Consider the following 26763-nt stretch of genomic DNA (forward strand, 5'->3'; position numbering starts at 1 on the left):
ACCACACCAGGTGTCTTGTTACTAACGCTTCGATTAATAAATCCCAGTGTCCTATTCGCCTTATTACGAACATTCATGCATTGATCCTTTTGTTTTAAATTCTTACTTATCATAACTCCCAGATCCCTTTTGCAATCCGACTTCGCAATCTCAACACCATCTAGCTCATATCTTGTAACTCTATCATCATTACCTAGCCTCAAAACTTTACATTTATTAGCATTAAACTGCATCTGCCAGTCTTTTGACCATTTTAAAACCCTATTTAGATCAACTTGAAGTGATAGCGAGTCTTCTTTCGTGTTGATTTCCCTACCGATTTTTGTATCATCTGCAAATTTGCAGATGTTGCTACTCAGACCTGAATCTAAATCATTTATATATATTATAAACAACAGAGGTCCCGGGACAGAGCCCTGAGGTACTCCACTAACAACATTATCCCACTCTGACTTAACCCCATTTATACTAACTCTCTGTTTCCTTTGGAATAGCATGCCCTAATCCAACTTAATATAGCACCCCCCAATACCATGAGCTTCTATTTTTTTAATTAGTCTTTCATGTGGCACTGTATCAAAAGCTTTGCTAAAGTCAAGGTACACAACATCACAATCCTTACCACTATCAACTGCCTCAACTATGCTAGAATAAAAAGTTAGCAAATTTGTTAAACATGAATGGCCATTTGTAAAGCCATGTTGCGACTCATTTATTAATTTATGTTTTTCAAGATGAAGACGAATTGCATTTGCAATTATTGATTCAAGTAACTTTCCGACAATAGACGTTAAGCTAATTGGCCGATAGTTTGACGCAAGTGATCTATTTCCTTTCTTAAAAATTGGTACCTCATTAGCTACCTTCCATGACTCTGGCACTCTGCCTAACTCTATTGATTTATTAAATATGGTAGACAGTGGCTCCGAAAGCTCCTCTTTGCATTCTTTAAGCCCCCTTCATCCGGCCCTGGGGATTTGTTTGGTTTTAGTTTTACTAACTGTTTAATTACATCCTCCCTGGTAACTGCTAAACTAGTCAACCTGTCCTCATCCCCACCCACATAGACTTGTTCGGCTGAAGGCATATTGTTAATTTCCTCTTTAGTAAATACAGATACAAAATATTTGTTAAAAATACTACTCATCTCCTTGTCATTATCAGTTATTTGACCTGTCTCAGTTTTTAATGGACCTATCCTTTCCCTAGTCTTAGTTCGATATAACTGAAAAAAACCTTTAGGATTTGACTTTGCTTGCTCTGCTATGCGAACTTCATAGTTTCGTTTTGCTTCCCTAATCTCTTTTTTAACATTTCTAACCAGTTGTATGAATTCCTGTTTTAAACTGACTTCCCCATTCTTAATCCTTTTGTACCAAGCTCTCTTTTTACCTGTAAGGTTCTTCAAATTCTTTGTTATCCACTTTGGGTCATTAGTATTTGATCTATTCAATTTGTATGGTATACTACGTTCCTGTGCTTTGTTTAGAATATTCTTAAATAAGTTATATATTAAATCCACATCGAAATCCCCTTTTACGTCTCCTATCGCTGGGTTCATGTCTCGCTCCAAGACCGGCCCACACCCCATACCCAAGACTTTCCAATCTATTTGACCCAAAAAATTTCTTAGGCTATTAAAATCAGTTTTTCGAAAATCTGGTACTTTAACAGAATTTTCTCCTACAGGTCTGTTCCATTCTATGCTAAATCTGATTTCTTTGTGATCACTGTTCCCTAGCTCACTCCCTATTTCGATGTCATTAATTTGTGTTTCCCTGTTAGTTAATACTAAATCTAAAATATTATTTTCCTGCGTTGGTTCCTTAATGTGTTGCGTAAGAAAGCAATCGTCAATTAATTCTAGAAAATCTTCTGCTTCACTATTCCCTGTTTTGTTCAACCAGTTTATTCTACTAAAATTAAAGTCACCCATGACATAAATACTGTTAGATCTAGATGCTCTAGATATTTCATCCCATAGGTGCTTTGCTTCCATTCTGTCTAAATATGGTGGCCTATATATAACTCCTATTATAATATTATTTGCTTTTTCGTTTAATTCTGTCCAAATAGTTTCTGTGTGTGGCTCAGTTTTGATTCTCTCTTTGAGACTACATTTCAAATTGTCCCTAACATATATGGCTACTCCCCCTCCTCGTCTAATATATCGATCTGTGTGAAATAGTTTAAATCCATTTATTTGATATTCAGCTAATAGTTCTCTATTTTCTACATTCATCCACGTTTCGGTAAGTGCAATAATATCTATTTTTTCTGTGCAGACAAGAGCATTTAATTCGTTAATTTTATTTCTTAGACTTCTACTGTTAATGTAATATACCCTAAGTGAATTGTTATTTTGCGGACCTTCTCTTTCCCTGATCATTTTGCCAATTTGTTTCTCCGACGAACACATACTTTTATTACCTCCTTCCTCCAAATCAATTCCCATACCACTATCTACTAACAGTTTCAACCCAAACAAACACCTCTAACCACTTCTTCCAACGAGTTCGCAACAGCAACAACCCCAGCCCTGGATAGATGCACCCCATCACGAGCATACATTTCATTTCTACCATAGAAGTGTTCCCAGTTGTCTATGAAAGATATTGCATTTGATTTGCAATATCTTTCCAGCTGGCAATTGACACCAAGTGCCCTCGACATCCATTCATTACCCACTCCCTTTCTTGGAAGAATGCCACATATGATCAGGATTCCTCCCTTGCTCCTAACTAATTCAATGGCTGTCCTGAATCTCTGTATTAGTTCCTCACTCCTAACTCGTCCAACATCATTACCCCTGCACTAATACAAATAATGGGTTTGTTCCTATTTCCGTCATAATATCATTCATGTTTCCAACAATACCACCAATTCCAGCTCCCGGATAGCAAACCCTTAATCTGTTCCCCCCTATCTCTGGCACAAAACGTTCTGTCTAAATACCTCACCTGGGAATCTCCCACAACCAAAATTCGCTTCGGGACCTAATTAACTTTCTGAGCAGCCTGAGGGGGAAATTACTTTCTTTAGTGATCTGTATCAAAGCAGATTCAATTATGTTTCTGTTATAGGTGCTTTTACAATTTGTTATTGAAGAAGCCATCTCCCAGTCAATTTAGTGAGCATCTTCAGACAGATGAACAAACAAAGCATTTGACAATTGGCCATGTTTTACAGAGTATTTATGTTGCGAAACTCTACATTTCAAATCTTTAGATGTTTGCCCAACATAGAACTTATTACAGTCGTTACAAGGTATTTTATAAATGACACAATTATCACTACGAGGGCTGTTCCTAACTAATAGCTTACCAACAGTATGTTCGTAGCTAAACATTACATGTATATTAAAGAATTTCAAGGCCTTGAAAATATTCTCAAACCCAGAGAAATATGGTAAACATAACACATTCTTTGGGCGAATTCTTTCACTGCATATATTATTATAATATGTACATAGTACATATTATAATAATATATGCAGTGAAAGAATTCGCCCAAAGAATGTACATAGTTCTTAATGTACATATAATCTCTTCCCACAACCAGGCCATCACCAGAGAAGCCTTAACAAAAAACACGGAAATCATTTATAGATACAGCGATAACAGGCGGCTTGATATTTGCGAGGCACTACACATTAAGAAGTCGACACCAGCAATCAACAGTTAATTAATGCACAACTATATTCTACCCACTTCAAGACTCCGCACCATTATAGAAGCATCAAGAAATATGGGCCAATAGGCCCTTTGCAGTTACCTCCATTCTTCCATTTAACTTACAAAATATTATACCCATTGTTTCGTGTTCTGTCTTGTGTTGAAAGTTTGTTTTCCCCACATCCAAAACTGTTGTAACATATCACCTCACCCAAATGCAGGTATAAAATGAAAGCTGTTTAAACTCTGTTTAGTGTTTGCAGGTTATAGTTGTGTGTGTGTAAACTAAAGTCTTTGAAAATGTAATAAGTTTTACGAAACGCGCTCAAGTGTCGCGTCAAACTAGAAATAAAAATGAATTTTGGAGAATTGATTTTTGAATTACCACCAGCAGTAAAAAGAAATGTACGAACGATTGAGAAAATTCGTGTTAGAATTATTAATCTTACTTTTTCGGTCATATTTAATAATATATAAATATATATATATATATATATATATATATATATATATATATATATATATATATATATATATATATATATATATATATATAAAAAAGGGAAGGGGGTGGTAGGAGAAAAGCACACAGAAACTGTATTGGAGGGGACCTACATTCCCTCCAATGCGTTATGTGTGGTTTCCTCCGAGGCTATGGGTCCCCCTTCTTCCAGCCAGAGGTGGTACTCCCTTCCCTATTGTCAAAAAAAAAAAAAAAAAAAAAAAAATATATATATATATATATATATATATATATATATATATATATATATATATTTATATATATATATATATATATATATATGTATATATATATATATATATATATATATATATATATATATATATATATATACATATATATATATATATATATATATATATATATATATATATATATATATATATATATATATATATATATATATATATATATATATATATATATATATATATTAGTATATTTTGGTAGCAGTCTTTCCTGTAGACATATATTATTAAATATGACCGAAAAAGTAAGATTAATAATTCTAACACGAATTTTCTCAATCTTTCATACATTACGCTTCACTGTTGGAGGTAAATCAAAAATCAATTCTCCAAAATTCATTTTTATTTCTAGTCTGACGCGACACGGGCGCGTTTCGTAAAACTTATTACATTTTCAAAGACTTTAGTTCACAAATACACAACTGAATAGAACTTACGTATCTCCGATTTTATATCTACATTTGAGTGAGGTGGAAGGGGTGATGTGGCATTAACACAAGACAGAACAAAATGTGGTATTAATAGGGTATTAATTTCATCAACACAAGACAGAACACGAAACAATGGATATTGAATAGAAGTGTTTGTAGAAAGCCTATTGGTCCATATTTCTTGATGCTTCTATATTGGAGCGGAGTCTTGAGGTGGGTAGAATATAGTTGTGCAATAATTGGCTGTTGATTGCTGGTGTTGACTTCTTGATGTGTAGTGCCTCGCAAACGTCAAGCCGCCTGCTATCGCTGTATCTATCGAAGATTTCTGTGTTGTTTACTAGGATTTCTCTGGCGATGGTTTGGTTGTGGGAAGAGATTATATGTTCCTTAATGGAGCCCTGTTGCCTATGCATCGTTAAACGCCTAGAAAGAGATGTTGTTGTCTTGCCTATCTACTGGGTTTTTTGGAGCTGACAGTCCCCAAGTGGGCATTTGAAGGCGTAGACGACGTTAGTCTCTTTTAAAGCGTTCAGTTTTGTGTCTGGAGAGTTTCTCATGAGTAGGCTGGCCGTTTTTCTGGTTTCATAGTAAATCGTCAGTTGTATCCTCTGATTTTTGTCTGTAGGGATAACGTTTCTATTAACAATATCTTTCAGGACCCTTTCCTCCGTTTTATGAGCTGTGGAAAAGAAGTTCCTGTAAAATAGTCTAATAGGGGGTATAGGTGTTGTGTTAGTTGTCTCTTCAGAGGTTGCATGGCGTTTCACTTTCCTTCTTATGATGTCTTCGACGAGCCCGCATTGAACAACACCTCGACATCCTCACAGACCGACATCTCCTCAGCACTGGAATATTTGGAATATTCTAAGGAAACTACTCCAAGCTTGTACTAAAGAGGTACCCTTCTTGAGCCCGGATGGGCACATGTATAAGCAAGTAGATGGGGTCGCCATGGGTTCTCCCCTAGGTGTCCTGTTGTCGAACTTCTACATGGGTACCATCGAGCAAAAAATCTTAGTCGACATGAACTTGAAACCGGCATATACTGCAGGTATGTTGACGACATTTTTACACAGGTACCTGATGTCAGACATCTGCATGAGCTGAAGGAGGCATTTGAGCGGAATTCTGTGTTGCATTTCACTTACGAGATGGAGAATGATGGGAAGCTGCCCTTTCTAGATGTAACAGTCATGGAAAGGAGCGGAGGTTTCCACACTGCAGTCTACACTAAGGAAACAAACATAGGAATGTGCCTAAATGCCAACAGTGACTGCCCAAACAGGTACAAGAGGAGTGTTGTTAACGCTTATGTCGACCGTGCTCTCAGCCACAGCTCAGGATGGAAGCAAGTCGACGAAGAACTCTGTAGGGTAAGGCAGGTCCTGGTCAAAAACGGCTTCTCCAATGGTTTCGTTGAAGACATCATAAGAAGGAAAGTTTAACTCCATGCAACCTCTGAAGAGACAACTAACACGACACCTATACCCCCTATTAGACTATTTTATAGGAACTTCTTTTCCACAGCTCATAAAACGGAGGAAAGGGTCCTGAAAGATATTGTTAATTGGAACGTTATCCCTACAGACAAAAATCAGAAGATACAACTGACGATTAACTATAAAACCAAAAAATACACCAGCCTACTCATGAGAAACTTTCCAGACACAAAGCAGAACGCTTTAAAAGAGACCAACGCCGTCTATGCCTTCAAATGCCCTCTTGGGGACTCTAAGCCTCAAAAAACTCAGTATATAGGCAAGACAACAACATCTTTTTCCAGGCGATTAACGATGCATAAGCAACAGGGCTCCATTAAGGAACATATAATCTCTTCCCACAACCAAACCATCACCAGAGAAATCTTAGCAAACAACACAGAAATCATCGATAGATACAGCGATAGCAGGCGGCTTGTCATCTGCGAGGCACTACACATCATGAAGTCATCTCCAGCAATGAAGAGCCACTTAATTCACAACTATATTCTACCCACTTCAAGACTCCGCTCCAATATAGAAGCATCAAGAAATATGGGCCAATAGGCCCTCTGCTATTACTTCCATTCTTACCTTCAATACCCATTGTTTCGTGTTCTATCCTGTGTTGAAAGTTTTGTTCACCTCATCCAAAACTGTTGTAACATATGACCTCACCCAAATTAAGGTATAAAATCGAAGCTGTTTGAACTCTGCTCATTTATAGTTGTGTGTGTGTAAACTAATGTCTTTGAAAATGTAATAAGTTTTACGAAACGCGTTCAAGTGTCGCATCAGACTAGAAATAAAAATGAATTTTGGAGAATTGATTTTTCAGTTACCATCAACAGTGAAAAGAAATATAAGAAACAGAGAAAATTCGTGTTAGAATTGTTAATCTTACTTTTTCGGTCATATATAATAATATACGTCTACAGGAATGACTGCTATCAAAATATACTAATATATATATATATATATATATATATATATATATATATATATATCTAAATATATATAAATATATAAATATATATATATATATATATATATATATATATATATATATATTGTGAAGATAATCTCCTTCATGAGATTGAGCCTGCTCTTCCCTCCTAAGTTCGTCGCTATACATCCCTATACAACTAATATGGAAGAAATATCCAACAAGTACAACTCCAAGGTTTGCCAGAGAGCAAACGTATTCAGCACCAGAAACACCTGCTCCGCCTCCGCCACTCGAACCACCAAACTACCTGTCCGTCGCCTGCTCATCGCTGATTGGCTGGTGGTCAGTCGCACCTGCTCCTCCACCGCCACACTACCTGATGTCTGGGGCCACCACGACCTGCAGACCTCAGAATATCCAGTGCTTTAAACAAGTTAACACGTCTCGTTGGTAGACTAAGCTCTGGCTTACGTGTACTAAGAGAGGTGGCAGCTTAAAGCCAATATTCCTGCACCCATATTTTGCATTGTATATTGTTCACTTGTTATTACTCACTTGTCTTAACGTAACTTTTCATTTTGCCATTTGATTATTCTTATTATTTTGATTGATTGATTTTATATACGAATTTTATGTCCATTTTATTCATGTTTTGCTTTTCTAACGTAATTAAAATCTCATTGTTAAATTTACTTGTGTTTTGTGTGTCTTCCCATTACCTTACCACAGACGAAGTTCCAGATTTTCTCTTTTTTGTTTCTGTATGTGACGAGGCCATACCCCTAGCTTTTGAAACAGCCAAACACCAACGCGTTACCGTCACAAAATATATATATATATATATATATATATATATATATATATATATATATATATATATATATATATATATTTTTAGGGGTACCACCACTGGTTTAATTAAAGGGACCCACATCCTCGAAGAAGAAAATAAATAGTGTTCAGAGAAGACCTTGTGGATTCTCACTGAATACTTTAATCTTTTCCTCTCCTACCACCCCTATTATTTTTTTTATTTTTTTTTATATGATTTTATTGCAATGCTACAGTTTACAGAAAACACACACTTATACAACAATATACCAATCAGTGTTCGAAGACCTCGTCCAGCTCCTCGGGGGTCGGGTGCGTACCCAAGATACAGCACGCATTTCCCCTCTGAACAGCGATACTGAGGCGCTGAAACATAAAACTGGCCGCTCTTGGGTCTCTAGTCTTCCCAATGAGTTCCTCGCCCAGCTCCTACAGGAACGTAAGTGCACATTTACCCCAGGCGCCCAGAGTCTCAGAGCCTATTGGCACGAACCTGTAACAACGTTCTAGGTCCCTGTACTTGTTAGTTTTCTGGGTCTCCCTGAAGGTGGCCGCCCCGCCTCCCTCAGCTGCGCTGTAAGGTAGATAGGTATCAGCCAATGTGGATGCACACGTGTAGTCCCACACGACCTGTTTACCTTCCCTCCACGGCTGCAGGGTGACTCCATCTGGGCGTTTTTGGCTGTTGTCAGGTCTGCACAACTGAGGTTCCCTTTGTGCTGGGCATCCAGCTGAAGCCAAACTTCTCTTGATGATGTCATTGACTGCTTCATGTCTGGCAATCTTTCCCTGTGTCTTACGACAGATGAGACCATGGCTGCCGTATTGGTCTGCCCGTGCATGGCCGCAAATACACCGGTGCTCGGTGGAGATTGGGGCGGCAAGGCGCAGAGCAACACCAAACTTAGGGTCCGCTGGTCCAGGCGGGTGCCCAAGGCGGAATTAGGGACTGCCAACAGGAAGTCCCCGGCATGGGGCGCATGCACAGCTAGAAGACGCGCTTTGTCCTTCCTGGAAGCTGCCTCCAGCAATGATGTGGCGATGTTCTCCACTATGGGGCTATCCCATTTGGACTGTTTGCAGTCATTTGGAAAAGTCGGTCGAGGATGAGAGTTGACGAGAGTGTCCCACTGACCGGCTCCTTCCGCGAATTTGGGATCATGAATCCCAATGGAGTCTCTTAGGTGTTCCGGTAGTATTTCCTTAACTAATTCACCTGTTGCACTGGTCGAAGATAAGAATGCTGGCAATGCTAACTGTGTCGCCTTGCGAGTACCTATTCCCCCGAGTCTAACTGGGAGCGTTGCTTGGTCCCATTGGTCATCTTGCAAGGAGAGGTTTAACACTTTCACGGTTATTGACCTTAGGAGTGTGTCATATTCTGTTAATTTTGGGCTGTCGAAGGAGGGAGCACACCTTAGGAAATAGGTCAGTCTGGGCAAAGCCAGGCACCTTGTGAGAAGGTACAAAGCATCGTGGGCGTCCAAAGCCCCTATTCTTCCCTCCATCCTCCTCAGGTCGTTCAGCTTTTCTTCGAGGACTACCTCAATGGCGCTCGAGCCCAGAGGTGCCCCTAGCAGCACACTGTCGATGGGAGCGATCACTTGGGCTCCTGGCAATATGGTTCGCACTGCATCTATGGTTGGTTGGCTAGATGAGATGATTTCACACTTTAATGGGTTTAGGGTGAGTCCTAACTCCTCTCCCTTAGATTTCACCAGCTGTAGATCTTCTAGCAGGGACTCCTGTGTCCCTGCCAGGGTGCCATCGTCCAGAAACCAGATGTTGAGTTCGCTGGTCAACCTGCTTGTGACCTCTTTAACAGCCATGCAAAAAAGAAAAGGGGCAAGTGGGTCTCCCTGCAGGACACCTTCTGCAGAAACAACTTCATGTTCCCCAAACAGCAGCGTCGATTCCCTACTGTACCCTGCTGAGACGAAGGGGAGTAGAGAAGGAAAGCTTGTTCGAACTGCTTCCAGTACCACATCCCTTTTTACCTGGTTGAAGGCATTTTTAAAGTCTAATTTAATTAATGCCTTATTTTCTGGGAGGTGCTTGATATAGGCTCGTGCTGCATGAGCTGCTGCTTCACAGCCATGGGGAACACCAAAACCTAGTTGATGGGGTCGAAGCATCGTCGCAGCGTCTATGCTAATTTTTCTGACAGCTGCCCTAGCAACAAGGCGCCGAAGTGTGTTACCCATGGCAATGGGTCTGACTCCACCATCTTTCTTCTTGAGGGCACAAAGGGATGCTCCAAAGGAAAATGGTTTAATTGTATCTGGGATCAACCCAGAGAGGCAGTCGTTGACAAACTTCGTGCCTCTGACAATAGTGTCTCGGCAACTTCTCCGAGAACTGGGTTTACCATCTCCTTGAGGTGCTGAGGTCTTACTCCAGTGTATCCTCCTGCCGAGCCTGGCGGAAATTACATGATGGCTTTGTATACCTCTGACGCTTGGAGGAATAGAGGTCCCATGTCTGGGACATTTGTGTCCTGAGCAGTGGGTTCCCATGGTACTCTAGGAGGGTGCTTCTCTCTCAGCGAGTTGGCGGTAGCGGTATTTCTAGGGGCGATTGTGTCTCGCTGGTAAGTAACCTAATTGCCCCTACTGTGTTGCCCTCTTCAATTTTTTTGGTCACTTGTGTTCCTAGTTTAAAATTGTCATTGGAACTCATGGGTCTGCCACGACGGTTTTTGCGTTGAGGAGGGATGGGGATCAAGTTGTCAGCTCTGGGGAAATTATTTATTGCCCTAGTGACTGATGAGGCTAGCGACTTGCCTCCTCTTGCAGGTACGCCTAAGCAAATATTGCCAAACAGGAGCAAATTATGCCATGCTTTGATGGTGGCTGCAGCATTAAGATTTTCAGACCGTTCATTTACTTTCCTTAAAAGGTCTGTATATTTCCCTGCTGCAAATGGGCGCGCTGCTTTAGGAATGTGGGGAAGAGTTCTGGTGGTGGATGCTTTGATGGCCCCCAGGAGGTCATCTGATGACATGAAGTTTGCTGGGATGTGTGGGGGTGCCGGGGGGACCTGTGGGCCTTCTCTCTCTACAGGTTCCGTCCATGAACCCTCACAGCCGTTGTGTTGACGTAGGGTTCCATCGTTTCTAAGGCTGTGTGATTCGTCACACACCCGACACGTTCCTCTGAGTCTGGGTCCTCTGGTTGCACGTCTGGGTGCACTGTTCCCAGGACCCTGTTCTTGGCTGAGGGGTTCCTGGTTAGTTGGTGGAGTCCCCTCCATCCCCCAGGCGGCCGGCGTGGGAGGGATGACAGGGGTGGTGGCGGCAGGGGTGGACACGGGTGGTGGCAGGAGGGGTGGCTAGCTGTCCCTCACTCTCACCACTCCTATGAGTACTTGTGTCTCCCTCCCTTTTGGGAGGAACCTGAATGCCTGCTGTGACCTGTGCCATATCTGGGTGCATGGAGGGTAGCACATCCCTGCCACAAGCACAGTGAGGGCGGTGAATAGGTGGGTGGGAGACACCCAGGCGCAGGGTGGGCTGGGTGGTGGGATGGCAGGAGGTACTGCGGTGCGGTCAGGCAGGCGGGCGGGGAGGAGGTGGTGGGTGACCGGGCCTCGCTCAGCTTGAGGGGGGGGGGGGGGGGGGTCTGGGTGACACTTAAACACTGGTATAATTTTCTTGTATATCACTGCACAATGGTGAATGAATCATACACTTGTAATCCGACACACTGTGAGCTCTATTAGCTCTGACCATGATTGCTGATTTTTATTTTCATTTTTCTTTCCCAAACGTATTTCTATAAACACTGGGTGGCACATGGGTGACCCCCCCCCCTTGCCAGACCGAACAACAACACCCCCTCCTCCCCCACACCTTAGCCGTGGGAGGCCTAGAGGGCGCCAGCGTGGCCCTCACTGCCGTTGTATTCCATACACTGCACACCCACCTGTTTTCATCCGTTTTTGTTGAGATGGTCCACTCTGGGCACCTTCCTCCACTCCTGCACCTTCCCAGGACATTCACACAGCACTCTGTGAAGGCTAGGCACGGTCACGTCAGGATGTCCCTACGTAATGGCTCAGTAAACAACAGAGCCTCCTCCACGCGTCCTCCCTCCCCGGTAGCCCGTATATATATATATATATAGTATATGCGAACAAGCCTGAATGGTCCCCAGGACAATATGCAACTGAAAACTCACACCCCAGAAGTGACTCGAACCCATACTCCCAGGAGCAACGCAACTGGTATGTACAAGACGCCTTAATCCACTTGACCATCACGACCGGACATAATGAGGTGATAGCCGAGGCTATTTGAACCACCCCACCGCCGGCACTCGGATAGTAATCTTGGGCATAGCATTTTACCAAATCACCTCATTCTTTGGGGCACACGTGAGGAACACAATATATATATATATATATATATATATATATATATATATATATATATATATATATATATATATATATATATATATATATATATATATATATATATATATATATATATATATATATATATATATATATATATATATATATATATATATATATATATAACCTATATATATATATATATATATAACCTATATATATATATATATATATATATATATATATATATATATATATATATATATAACCTATATATATATATATATATATATATATATATATATATATATATATATATATATATATATATTATTAAATATGACCGAAAAAGTAAGATTAATAATTCTAACACGAATTTTCTCAATCTTTCGTACATTTCTTTTCACTGTTGGAGGTAAATCAAAAATCAATTCTCCAAAATTCAGAAATTCTTCCAGACACAAAACAGAACGCTTTAAAAGAGACTAACGTCGTCTATGCCTTCAAATGCCCTCTTGGGGACTGTAAGCTCCAAAAAACCCAGTATATAGGCAAGACAACAACATCTCTTTCTAGGCGTTTAACGATGCATAAGCAACAGGGCTCCATTAAGGAACATATAATCTCTTCCCACAACCAAACCATCGCCAGAGAAATCCTAGTAAACAACACAGAAATCATCGATAGATACAGCGATAGCAGGCGGCTTGACGTTTGCGAGGCACTACACATCAAGAAGTCAACACCAGCAATCAACAGCCAATTATTGCACAACTATATTCTACCCACCTCAAGACTCCGCTCCAATATAGAAGCATCAAGAAATATGGACCAATAGGCTTTCTACAAACACTTCTATTCAATATCCATTGTTTCGTGTTCTGTCTTGTGTTGATGAAATTAATACCCTATTAATACCATCTTGTTCTGTCTTGTGTTGATGAAATTAATACCCTATTAATGCCACATCTTGTTCTGTCTTGTGTTAATGCCACATCACCCCTTCCACCTCACTCAAAGGTAGATATATAATCGGAGATGCGTAAGTTCTATTCAGTTGTGTATTTGTGAACTAAAGTCTTTGAAAATGTAATAAGTTTTACGAAACGCGCTCGTGTCGCGTCAGACTAGAAATAAAAATGAATTTTGGAGAATTGATTTTTGATTTACCTCCAACAGTGAAAAGAAATGTACGAAAGATTGAGAAAATTCGTGTTAGAATTATTAATCTTACTTTTTCGGTCATATTTAATAATATATGTCTACAAGAAAGACTGCTACCAAAATATACTAATATATATATATATATATATATATATATATATATATATATATATATATATATATATATATATATATATATATATATATATATATATATATAATATTAAATATGACCGAAAAAGTATGATTAATAATTCTAACACGAATTTTCTCAATCTTTCGTATATTTCTTTTCACTGTTGGAGGTAATTCAAAAATCAATTCTCCAAAATTCATGTTTATTTCTATTCTGACGCGACACTTGAGCACGTTTCGTAAAACTTATTACATTTTCAAAGACTTTAGTTAACATATACACAACTGAATAGAACTTACTGAATAGAATAGAACATCTCCGATTTTGTTTATATCTACATTTGAGTTAGGTGGATATGAGTGAGGTGGACTCAAATGTAGATATAAACAAAATCGGAGATGTTCTATTCTATTCAGTAAGTTCTATTCAGTTGTGTATATGTTAACTAAAGTCTTTGAAAATGTAATAAGTTTTACGAAACGCGCTCAAGTGTCGCGTCAGACTAGAAATAACAATGAATTTTGGAGAATTGATTTTTGAATTACCTCCAACTGTGAAAACAAATGTACGAAAGATTGAGAAAATTCGTGTTAGAATTATTAATCTTACTTTTTCGGTCATATTTAATAATATATGTCTACAGGAAAGACTGCTACCAAAATATACTAATATATATATATATATATATATATATATATATATATATATATATATATATATATATATATATATATATATATATATATATATATATATATATATATATATATATATATATATATATATATGTTGAGAGCAACAATTGAAGGGGGCTCTAATATGGTTTCCGAAAAGTTGTTCAATGTCATCCAACATTTTTTGAGTAGTTGTATATGAAAGGGGCTGCAATTGGTCCAAGTTTCAGTACTGCAGCCTAAATAGAAAGGGAGATATAATTTTTTTGGGTCTTTTTCAACGAAAACTACCCATTTTCAAGTGAGTTCAAACCTTTTCATCTTTCAAACTTTTATACACACTTCAACGTCACGCCATCCGGACAGTACAAGACATCTCTGACGGTTTGCATTATGTCACAGACAAATGACGTGGAAATGAAGAATTTAAAGGCTTGCGAGCCTTTAGAAGTAAAAAATAATAGTAAATTAAAGCGTAAAACAAATACCCCAAACAAACGTAAACCAATTACGTTCATACCAAGTTGGATTAAATCTGGCAGTGTGGTCACTGATGCCGCGGAATCCTCAAAGGATACTGTTACTAGTTCACCCAATCCGGTAACTTCCAAGCGTGCAGTAGGCTTGGGGGACATGTTTGTTCTGCAAAAAGAAACATTCAACATACCTTTGCACCAACTATTCAGAGAGAGATACTAGTATTCAGCGACTCCAGGAATTGGGGAAATCCGCAAGGTGTCTCAAATCACACAATATAGACTATTGTGAGATCCAACTATTCACCTGTGACAGATGTAGAAGAGGTAAGCACCATGCAGCACTGTGTAAACATACGAAATTAACGTATTCCAGAACCAAGGTAGAAGATAGCATTTCCACCACAGTACAGTACTGCAAGGTGCGACAGATAACCAGTGTCCAATCAGCAAAGTCCAAAAGTAATGCGACTTTGCCTACTGCACACATTACCATCCAGAACAAGAGGGCCCTGATCCATACCCTGGGGTGTTTGACCAAGGGTTCCAGAGAACATTTGTCACTAAAAGGTTGTCAGATAAACTACAATTAAAGCCTATAACCCAGACGATATACAGTATTTCAAGGATTCTAGCAGATACAGGATCTCAAGTCTAGTAGGTGGTACAACCATCAGTATGATTAGGTAGCCACGAATGTCAAGTACAAGCCAATTTGATGGACACAATTCCAGCCGACCTACATGTACAAGATCTGGGAGCTACTGCCAAATTCCAGAGAAATAGAGGAATAAAATTGGCAGATAAAATTAAGTCGTCTGATCACCTCACCGACTTCGGTATCCTTGTAGGTACAGACTACTACCACCAATTTATCGGTAGCCCAACTAAATATCAGGACATAATCATGCTAAATTCTGCAGGAGGCAAATTACTCACAGGCCTAGTATTAAGCATGAGAAGGCCTATGCCTGCAGATTAACAATACCAATAGAAATCTAAATTTGTCAGCTGATTATTGGGTACTGATACTGTTTGCTATTGGTATATACCAAATATTCCTTTATTGGTATATTTGGTATATTGTACTGATTGGTACAACTCCAGTATCATTGTACTAAGGAGATTACAGCTGACAATAACTACAGAGGTTGATCTTAATATCATCATTTAAATCTGAATATGAGTTCATGAGGCTTCAGTAGCAAATCAGTGAACAGTAGCCTAAACAAGCTACAAGTCACTGTGACCAATGTCACTGAACCTACTTAAGTCTCAGAACCATACTTGACTTTAATTATTGACTATTCATTCCTGTGAATCTACTAACTAAATTAAATTAAATTTGTCAGCCAAATAAGCTACAGCAAATAAGCACAAAGGAGCTTGATTGACTATCCAAATCCAACGACTGATTTTGATACATTTATTATTTAATTAAGATTTATTCCATGGGCCTCTGTGTTTATATATATCACTGACCAGTTATCTGAACAAGTTTCAAGTTAATATAACTAATGTCACAGTTCCCACTGCAGTCCCTGAATCATACTTGACTGTAGTACTTGATCACATTCAGTCCTCTGGGTAAAATTAAATGTAATTAGGCTTAAATTTTAGCCTCCCAACAGCTAGCAGGGAATAAAAATGTCAAAGACTTCCAACCCTTGCAACTCGAGTACGTGACATCCGTCCTGTACAAACTGACACACAAATGTGTGATTACTAATTACTAACATCAAATTAATCTAATAATTCGAAGGAGGAGTATCGGTGTCCATCTGTTCTAAATAGGATTTCGACCCGTGAGCAGCCCCCCAGGGAATTATGTCGTAAAACCCGACATCATTTACTAATATTAAATACAGTATGCAGATCATATTGCTGCTGTTGTGTAAATAACAAATTAACCTTAGAAATAGTGTTATTCATATATACAATGTAAGACAGTGGAAATTTCCGTCAATAAAAAAACGGGAAGTTATTGCCAAATGTCGCTATTAATTCACCAGTTAATTCTATGGAGAACATTCTGAATACAGCAGTCTTGGGGCAGTAATAATCATAAAAACACCTCACTTGAATTAATTTAATTATTAGTACCAAAATAGAGTAAATGTAACCCATCTACTACTTCTTGACATCTGGACAAGAGAGCCAGGGCATCAGTGGGCAACCTGCTCCTGCACATATGTGACATATTGCTTATAGTCACTATTTTGCTTTAAATAAGTACATATGTGACATATTCCAAGCCACATTTTTTTCAAAGAACTAACTTTTTCTCTCAGTTTTATTAAACAATAGAGATTTTATACAAAATTTAGCAATATCCTGAGTTACTTTACAATTTATTTAAATATTTTAGTTTTCTTTTATTATTTTTTATAAACTGTAATATCTTGAGGTTATCTTGAGATAATTTCGGGGCTTTAGTGTCCCCGCGGCCCGGTCCTCGACCAGGCCTCCACCCCCAGGAAGCAGCCCGTGACAGCTGACTAACACCCAGGTACCTATTTTACTGCTAGGTAACAGGGCATAGGGTGAAAGAAACTCTGCCCATTGTTTCTCGCCGGCGCCTGGGATCGAACCCAGGACCACAGGATCACAAGTCCAGCGTGCTGTCCGCTCGGCCGACCGGCTCCTTATCATACCTATCAATATAGGTATAGGTTCAGTACTTATTGTAATATCTTAACATACTAAGAAGATTAGGTTAGGTAGTGGTTTTCTACTCATCTTTTCAAGGAAAACTCATATATTCACAATAAATTAGTATGTCACATATGCACTTATTAAAAAGCAAGATATTGACTAAGCAAGTGCGAGAATGGGTTGCAGTGGGAGGGAGGCCTCAGTGTCAGCCAGTGTTAATTTTATCAACAGGTCGCTGGAGCAGAACAGCTCCTAATTCTCCCTTGGATAGCTGTGTTACGGAAGTAAAGTGCTTCTGTTATCGACAAGCAACTATGTCTACTATAAGGGAAGTGTATTACCGAAACCCGTTTATTATCTTTACATTCCTGGCCTGTTATGCTAGGTATATATAGATATAGGGCGAACCAGTTAGCATACACTTTCCTGGTCTACTTTCCTTCGTTTCAGTAGGGCATAGTAGGGACTCGACACTGTTATTTGGGGAACATGAAGTTGTTTCCACAGAAGGCGTCCAGCAGGGAGACCCACTTGCCCCTTTCCTTTTCTGCATGGTTGCACAAGCAGGATGACCAGCGAACTCAACATCTGTTTCCAGGACGATGGCACCCTGGCAGGAACACAGGATTCTCTTTTAGAGAATCTACAGCTAGTGAAATCTTGGGTAGAGGAGTTAGGACTCACCCTCAATCCATCAAAGTGTGAAATCATCTGATCTAGCCAACCAATCATAGATGCAGTACGATCCGAGTTGCCAGCAGCACCAGTGATCGCTCCCACCAACCAGTGTGCTGCTAAGGGCACCTCTGGGCTCGAGCGCCATTGAGGTTCTCCTTGAAAAAAAGCTGAACGAGCTGAGGAAGATGGAGGTAAGAATAGAGGCTTTGAATGCCCATGATGCTTTGTATCTCCTCACAAGGTGCCTGGCTTTGCCCAGGCTTATCTATTTCCATGGGTTGTTATAGCCAGGGGGGGAAGGGTTGGAGAGATAAGCTCCCACAGCCTGTAAAGTGCCCCTGATGGTGTGCATCTCAAATAGCCTCTGACACCCAAAACCAGCTCCTGGCCTGCACGTGTGGCTTAGCCTCTAGGCACGGCAGAACTGCTTTTACCAACAGGAGAAGGGGCGAAGGCGTGCCTCTGGCGCCTTAATACCAGTTGCTTCAGGCAGATGGGACTCGTTAGGCTGGGAAGGCAGCTCATCTAGGGAAAGTAAAACTCAGAATTCAAACCTCTGTTGTCTTGCGGTTAAACCCACTCATGGGAAAGGCTTCGGGAGTCAACCCCGAGGAAAAATTCGTAGTTGGAATCCCTAAGGCAGTTTTCAGCTGTTTACAGCTAAATTCTGGGACCTCCTGCGACGACACTGGTGCCAAGAGTATCGGCGTCTGCCCTTTCCTTGGATCACATCAGTGGCGTGGAGAGGGTGGATCTGCTGCATGGGCAACAGCTGTTTCTCCATAATTACTGTCCAGGCCTGTGCCCTGGAGAGGACATTCCAGCATCGCCTTAGCGATGGTTCAACACGGGAAGCGACAGTTACCAGTGACAAGCCTACCTCTCAATTGGCGTAGAGTGAGGCGCCAGGGGTTGCGTCCGTCGGTGGGAGAAATCATCCGATTTCATAGGACAACTACCGCCCGCCTCAAGCTGAGCAGCCCCCAGCCAATAAGGTGCTGTCCCACCACGGTCCACCTGCTCCACTGGTTGCGTGGGGCTTAGGCCGCAATCCAATAAACGGATCGTCAACCATGCACCAGGCAAAAGAAAACAAAGCCACCCAGCTCTCAAACTGGGCATATTGAATGTAAGGATCATGACACCGGGTCTCTCGGAAGATCTATTGGAAGTGAACGACGCCTGCACGACAGCTGTGATCAACAATAAACTATGCAGGCTCCAGATGTACATAGTTGCCCCTGCAGGAGACACGTCTGCCCGCGACCGGCTGCATACAGGAGAAGGACTTTACCTTCTTCTGGCAGGGCAAACCACCAGAAGAGGTAAGGGAGCATGACGTTGGCTTTGCCATCAGGAACAGGCTGTTAGGGTAGATAGTACCGCCCACGGAGGGGTCTGCAAAGATCATCAAACTTCAGCTTCATACAGCAGCAGGAATGGTCAGCCTCATCAACGCCTATGCACTAACACTGACCTCCAGATCCAGGTTTGACCCAGTTTGCGGGTCAAACTGACCCGCAGATTCCAAAACGCAGATTGTGACACCGACCACTCTCTCGTCGTATGTAGAGTAAAGTTCCATTCTTGGAAAATCCACAGAGCAAAGAAGGAGGGAAGACCACGTATTAACGTAAACAAGACCCGTGACCTTCACAAGGTGGAGGAATTCACTGATATGCTGGTAAATGCCCTTCCTGTACCACCCTGCGATAGCGCAAGTGAGAGGTGGTCACATCTCAGGGGCACTATTTTCAACACTGCCATATTCACCTTCGGTTAGAGGCAGAACAAGTCAGCAGATTGGTTCGAAGCTAGTCCAGAGTAACTGTTATCCCTCGTAGAGGAAAAGAGACAAGCTCTCTCATCCTACAAGAAAATGCCCTAAGAAAGGAACCTACAGGCCCTCCGTACTGCCCGCAGTACAGTTCAACAAACTGCGAGGCGCTGTGCTAACGATTACTGGCTTCGACTCTGTTCCAGCATCCAGACTGCGGCCACTGTCGGCAACATAAGAGGCATGTACGAAGGGATCAAACATGCAAAAGCCCTACACAAAACAGGACGACTCCTCTGAAGTCAGCCACTGGAGAGATCATTAAAGACCGTGATCAACAGATGATTCGCTGGGTGGAACATTACTCCGAACTCTACTCCAGGGAGAACTTGGTCAGCGTAGAGGCTTTGGATGCAATTGAGTGCCTGCCCATCATGGAAGAACTTGATCTTAAACCGACTGTGGAAGAAGTTGAGAAAGCAGTGGATTCACTTTCCTCAGGAAAGGCCCCCAGGTAAAACCGGGATTCCACCTGATGTTCTCAAGTGCTTTCGTGGAACACTTAAAACTGAGCTTCAAGAACATCTGTGCCAGTGCTGGAGGGAGGGTTCGGTGCCACAAGACATGAGAGATGCAAACATCATCACTCTCTACAAAAATAAAGATGACAGAAGCGATGTCAACAACTTTCGCGGCATCTCCCTCCTCAGCATAGTCGGCAAACTCTTCGCCAGAGTCGTCTTGGTCAGGCTTCAGATTCTTGCTGAAAGAGTGTACCCTGAGTCACAGTGTGGTTTCCGAGCAGAGAGGTCGACCACTGACATGGTGTTCTCCCTGAGACAGCTTCAAGAAAAGTGCAGAGAGCCGAGAAAGCCTTGTGTATCGCCTTCATTGACCTTACAAAGGCCTTCGACCTCGTGAGCAGGGACGGACTCTTCAAGATCTTGGCCAAAATTGGCTGCCCACCCACCCTACTCAGCATGATACAACTCAATAGCTCAGATTCTAAACCATTCAACATCAACTGTGGTGTTATACAGGGGTGCGTTCTTGCTCCAACCCTGTTCAGCATTTTCTTTGTGATCCTTGTCAAGAATGCCTTTGGAACAACCACAGTGGGCATCTATCTCCGTACAAGATCTGATGGAAAGCTCTATAATTTATCCAGACTCCGAGCAAAGACGAAAGTACAGATGCGAATTTTCAGCGAGTTCCTCTTCGTCGACGACGCAGCGATTACCACTCACAGCAGAAGGCCTGCAGCAGCTACTCAACCGCTTTGCCGCAGCCTGTTCCGAATTCGGCCTGACAATCAACCTGAAGAAGACACAGTTGATGGGACAAGACGTCAATGAGCTACCCCTGTATAAACATAGCAGACTATGTGCTGGAGGCAGTTCACGAGTTTGTGTACCTGGGCTCCACAATCTCAGACACCCTTTCCCTGGACACTGAGCTCAAGAGGCATATCGGGAAGGCCATAACAACACTGGCCAGGCTCACAGAGCGCGTTTGGGAAAATGCCACACTGACAGTGCACAACAAGGCACAAGTCTATATGGCATGTCTGGTATGTACACTTCTCTACGGCTTGGAATCCAGGACCCTGTGATCTCGCCAAGAGCGACGGCTCAATGTCTTTCACATGCAAAACCTGAGACGCATCGTTGACATCAAGTGGAAAGATCATGTCACCAACAACACAGTACTCGACAGAACAGGGGTCCCTTCAATGTTCACTCTCCTGAAACAGAGACGCATACGATGGCTGGGACACGTCACACGCATGGAAGATGGCCACATACTGAAGGACCTCTTGTATGCAGAAGTGACATCAGGAAGGAGAACCACTGGAAGACCTCAGCTGCGTTTCAAAGACGCCTGCAAACGCGACCTCAAGCAGATGAACATCGACATCAACACTTGGGAGGCAGCAGCTGCGGACAGATCTGCCTGGAGATACAAAGTGCAGAAGGGACTCCAGCAATTCAAGGACGAATTGAAGAGGCAGGCGGAGGATAACAGACTTCAGAGGAGGTCTCGGCCACTGTCAGACGCACCCGCTTTGGCATTTATCTGGGCTCGCTGCAGTCGGGACTGTTATTATCGGGTTGGCCTTCACCGCCAGAGTAGTCGCCGCATCCAACTAGACTACAAAAACTAGACACCCAGATCACAACTCCGTAAGCCCACGGGATTTACGGATGCCTACTATACTTATTTCCTAAGGTGTGCTCCCTCCTTCGACAGTCCAGAATATGAAGCGCTTCTAAAATCAATAGCCATGAAAGAGCTAAACGTCTCTCTGCAAGATGACCAATGGGACTGAGCAACACTTCCAGTTAGATTTTTTAGTTACAATTAGTTACATTTCACTGTAACTAGCTGACATTGTAACTATAAGGTGTGAATGATAGATGAAATTGTTTATGTAATAATCTAAGATGAGGTCTGATAAAGACCTTTTGTGTCCTCTGTAATGTTTTTTGCGCTACAGCTCACCGGATGAGTATGGGGTGCACAATAAACTAGCCGCCTCCGGCGGCAACAAACAAAATCAAATCCCAGTTAGACTCTTGGGTATAGGTATTTGCAAGGTGACACAGTTAGCATTACCGGCTTTCTTATCTTCGACCAGTGCTACAGGTGAATTAGTGAATGAAATACTACCAGAATACCTCTCCTTTGCCGTCTGGCAGAATACAAGAACTCACTTGGATCGCGGATGAAGCCAGCCCAGTGGGACAATCTTGCCAACCCTTACCTTCGACCATCTTTCCCAAACGACTGCAAACAGGCCAAATGGGACAGCCCCATAGTGGACAATATTGCCACAGCAATGCTGGAGGCAGCGTCTGGGAAGGATAAAGCGCGTCTCCTAGCTGTGCAAGCTCCCCATGCCGGGGACTTCCTGTTGGCTGACCCTAAATCTGCCTTAGGCACCCGCCTAGACCATCTGGACCTAAGTAATGGTGTTGCCCTGCGACTTGCTGCCCCTATTTCCACCAAACACTGGTGTATTTGGGGCTATGCACAGGCGGACCAATACGGCAGCCATGGTCTCATCTGTCGTAAGTCACCAAGAACGATTGCCAGACATGAAGCTGTCAATGAAATCATCAAGAGAAGTTTGTCTACAGCTGGGTGTCCAGCACAAAGGGAACCTCAGTTGTGCAGACCTGACAACAGTAACAAACGCCCAGACGCCATGGAGGGATAGTAAGCAGGTCGTGTGGGACTTAACGTGTGCATCTATATTGGCGTATACATATCTACCTCGCAGTACAGTTGAGGGAGATAGGGCGGCCACCTTCAGGGAGACCCAGAAAACTATCAAGTACAGGGACTTAGATCATTTGTACAGTACACACAGAAATGACAATAGCGTGATGCATCAAATGAACAAATCCACAAGGGCTGTGACGAGGATTTGAATCTACTTCCGAGAGCATCCTAGACGCTGCCTTAATCGATTGAGCTATGACATGGTCAAAAGAATTGAAACCAGATGTTCTACAGAACTCACTTGGATCCTGCAGCCTCTCTGAGACATAAACCAGGGTTTTATACAATTTCCCCTTGCACTCGAGCTTTGGAATAGGCTGTTCTACCTCTTCAATACTGTTCTACCTCTACCTCTTCGCCCTTACTTCATTAGACACAGAAATCACAATCGCTATTGTGATCCAAGTAAGTTCAGTACAACTTCTGGTTTCAATTTCTTTGACCATCTTGTAGCTCAGTCGATTAAGGCAGCGTCTGGCATGCTCTCGGACGTAGGTTCAAATCCTCGTCACGGCCCTTGTGGATTTGTAACTCTTGTTACAGGTTCGTGCCAATAGGCCCTGAGACTCTGAGCTCCTGGGGTAAATGTGCACTTAAATTCCTAAAGGTGAGTGAGGAACTCATTTTTAAAACTAAAGACTCAAGAATGGCCAGTTTCCTGTTCCAGCGCCTCAGTGTTGCAGTCCAGAGAGGAAATACGTGTTGTTTCTTGGGCAAGCACCCAACCTCCGAAGAGCTGGATGAGGTCTTCGAACATTGACTGTTATATGTGTGTGTTTTCTGTAACCTGTTCCGATGTAATAAAAAAAATACAGAAAAAAATAGGGGTGAGAGGAGAGGAGAGGAAAATATCAAAGTATTCAGCGAGAATCTACAAGGTCTTCTCTGAATACTCTTTATTTTCTTCTTTGAGGCTGTAGGTCCCTACAATTACACCAGAGGGGGTACCCTTATTATATATATATATATATATATATATATATATATATATATATATATATATATATATATATATATATATATACAGAAAATATTTGTTATTACTCATCTGAAGTGAAGATCACACCTTCAAACGGCCTGACCAGGGAGAGCTCCGCAGGCAGTGGGGCTGGTTTGAGGGAGGTGAGTGCAAGCGGGTCGGAGGGATATGTCCGAAGGAAGTCGACCACCCTGAGGCGTCCTGATGTAGGAGCAACAATGGTACTCAGGTCAGTCTCCTCCTGCTGCAGCTTTCCGATCATCCCCGTAAACTTGCCATTCTTATCCTCACCAAATGAGCGTAATGGTTCAGCGTGTATTTTATACCTGATGCATCGGGTATACAGGAATTATGTAATTATTATTTAATTGCATATAGTATCAATATTGTAATGGAGGAAGTATATTTACTTTGCTAGTGCCTCATTTATTATATATATAACTAAGGGTAACAAGTGCTCCTTACGTGAAGTTTAGCTTAGTGACCAAGGTGCTAAGGATCCTGACATCAAGTGAGTCCTTAAGCTTGACCAAACCTTCAGGATTATTTCTGCATGGCTCGAAGTCCATATATGGGAAGTATGGAACGGTCACGATGCTAAGTTCGCTGCCCATCATATTTTGGAAATTATCTGCAAGCGAAATAATGTAGACTAATAATATTATAGTAATCATTGATGTGGTAAAACTACAAAAGTTGACATTAAGTTAGTGAGAGTATGTGTATTTACTACTTGATCCAGCAGAATCGAGGAATTAACTCTGTGACCCCAGCCTTTCTAACCAATTTATTTTTTTCCTTTGTTATGTCTTCTACATATATTTTTCATAAATACAAACACACACATTCCCTGGAAGCAACCCATAGCAGGAATGACGATCATCATTCCTTCTGAAGATGAATTAATATACGAAAGTAGTTAAGGAAATTCCTGTTTCAATTCTTTCTCCGTGGTCTGACACTGTCACATTTTGCATCACATGTAAATTTTCGTGATTTACACACACACACACACACACACACACACACACACACACACACACACACACACACACACACACACACACACACACACACACACTCCCCAAAACCCTCCCCTCTTCCTCAACCACCTCAGCCTTCCCTTTCCCCCCACGCCCCCCAAGCCCTCCCCACTTTATTGCCCCCCCAAACCCCCCTTTCTCCCCCATCCCCCCACCCCCCCAACCCTCCCCCTCTCACCCACCCCCCCAACCCTCCCCCCCTCACCCACTCCCCCTACCCTCCCGCTCCCCCTCCCCCCCTCACCCACTCCCCCTACCCTCCCCCTCCCCCCTACCCCCCCAAGCCCTTCCTCCTCCACCAGTCTCCCCATACCAGATCCTCCCAGCTCCCGCTCACCCCAGACCTCACAGGTCCTCCCCAGAGGAGAAGCAGAAGAGAGTTAGTTTCAGGGCAATGTACTCGAACATAGATAGGATCACAAGCAAGGCAAGTGAACTAAGGGTAAGAGAACAAGAAGTGAACCCAGATGTAATTGGACTCACTGAAACAAAACTCTCTGGATTCATAACGAATGCCGTGTTTTCCCAGGAGTACACAATAATAAGGAAAGAGAGGGAAGGTAGGGGAGGAGGAGGAGTGGCCCTACTCATGAGAAAGGAATGGAGTTTTAAGGAGATGGCTATCCCGGGCTGTGAGGGCTTCAGAGACTTCATAGCAGGCACCATGACAATGGGAGGACCAAGGATAGTAGTAGCAGTAATATATAATCCTCCACCAAATGACAGAAGACCCAGTCAAGAGTACGAAAGCAACAACATAGCAGTTAACACTATAATTGAGAGGGCAGCCTTTGCTGCCTGTAGAAATAGATCCCACCTGCTCATCATGGCCGACTTCAATCACGGAAAGATTGAATGGGAGAACAAGGAACCGCATGGAGGCGAGGCTACGTGGAGAGCCAAACTATTGGAGGTAGTGACAAGCAACTTTTTAACCCAGCATGTCGGAGAATCCACAAGGATGAGAGGCAATGACGAACCAGTGAGACTCGACCTAGTCTTCACTCTGAACGACTCCGACATAAGAGAAATCGGTTTTGAGGACCCAGTAGGAATGAGCGACCACAGTGTACTGGTGTTTGAGTACTTGATTGAAGAAGGGTTATTGAACTCAAGGAGGGATACCGAAACCAAAAGGTTAGCATACCGAAAGGGAAACTATGAGGGGATAAGAAAATTCCTAACAGATATAGCATGGGAAACAGAGCTCAGGGAAAAGACGGCCCAAGATATGATGGATTACATCACGCAGAAGTGCAAGGACGCAGCAAACAAGTTTGTTCCAGTCCAAAAGGAAAACAGAGAAATGAAGATGAGAAACCCATGGTTTAATCAGAGATGTAGGCTAGCTAAGCAGCAAAGTAAAAGGGCATGGAGAAACTATAGGAATAACAGGACACTGG

The 26763-nt window shown here is 42.0% G+C and overlaps 1 protein-coding gene across 1 annotated transcript in view; it reads right to left on the reverse strand.

Annotated features, from left to right (window-relative positions):
* The window catches only part of LOC123747452 (probable glutamate receptor), a 128849-nt gene that overhangs the window by 24646 nt on the left and 77440 nt on the right, over window positions 1-26763 (reverse strand). Inside the window, exons 5-6 of the mRNA XM_069334971.1 lie at window positions 24783-24948; window positions 24405-24643 (exon numbers count right to left, since the gene is read on the reverse strand). Coding sequence (XP_069191072.1) covers window positions 24405-24643; window positions 24783-24948 — 405 coding nt within the window. The remainder of the gene's footprint in view (window positions 1-24404; window positions 24644-24782; window positions 24949-26763) is intronic.

This window comes from Procambarus clarkii, chromosome 32, assembly GCF_040958095.1.
Source record: "Procambarus clarkii isolate CNS0578487 chromosome 32, FALCON_Pclarkii_2.0, whole genome shotgun sequence".
NCBI classification, from domain to species: Eukaryota; Metazoa; Arthropoda; class Malacostraca; order Decapoda; family Cambaridae; genus Procambarus; species Procambarus clarkii.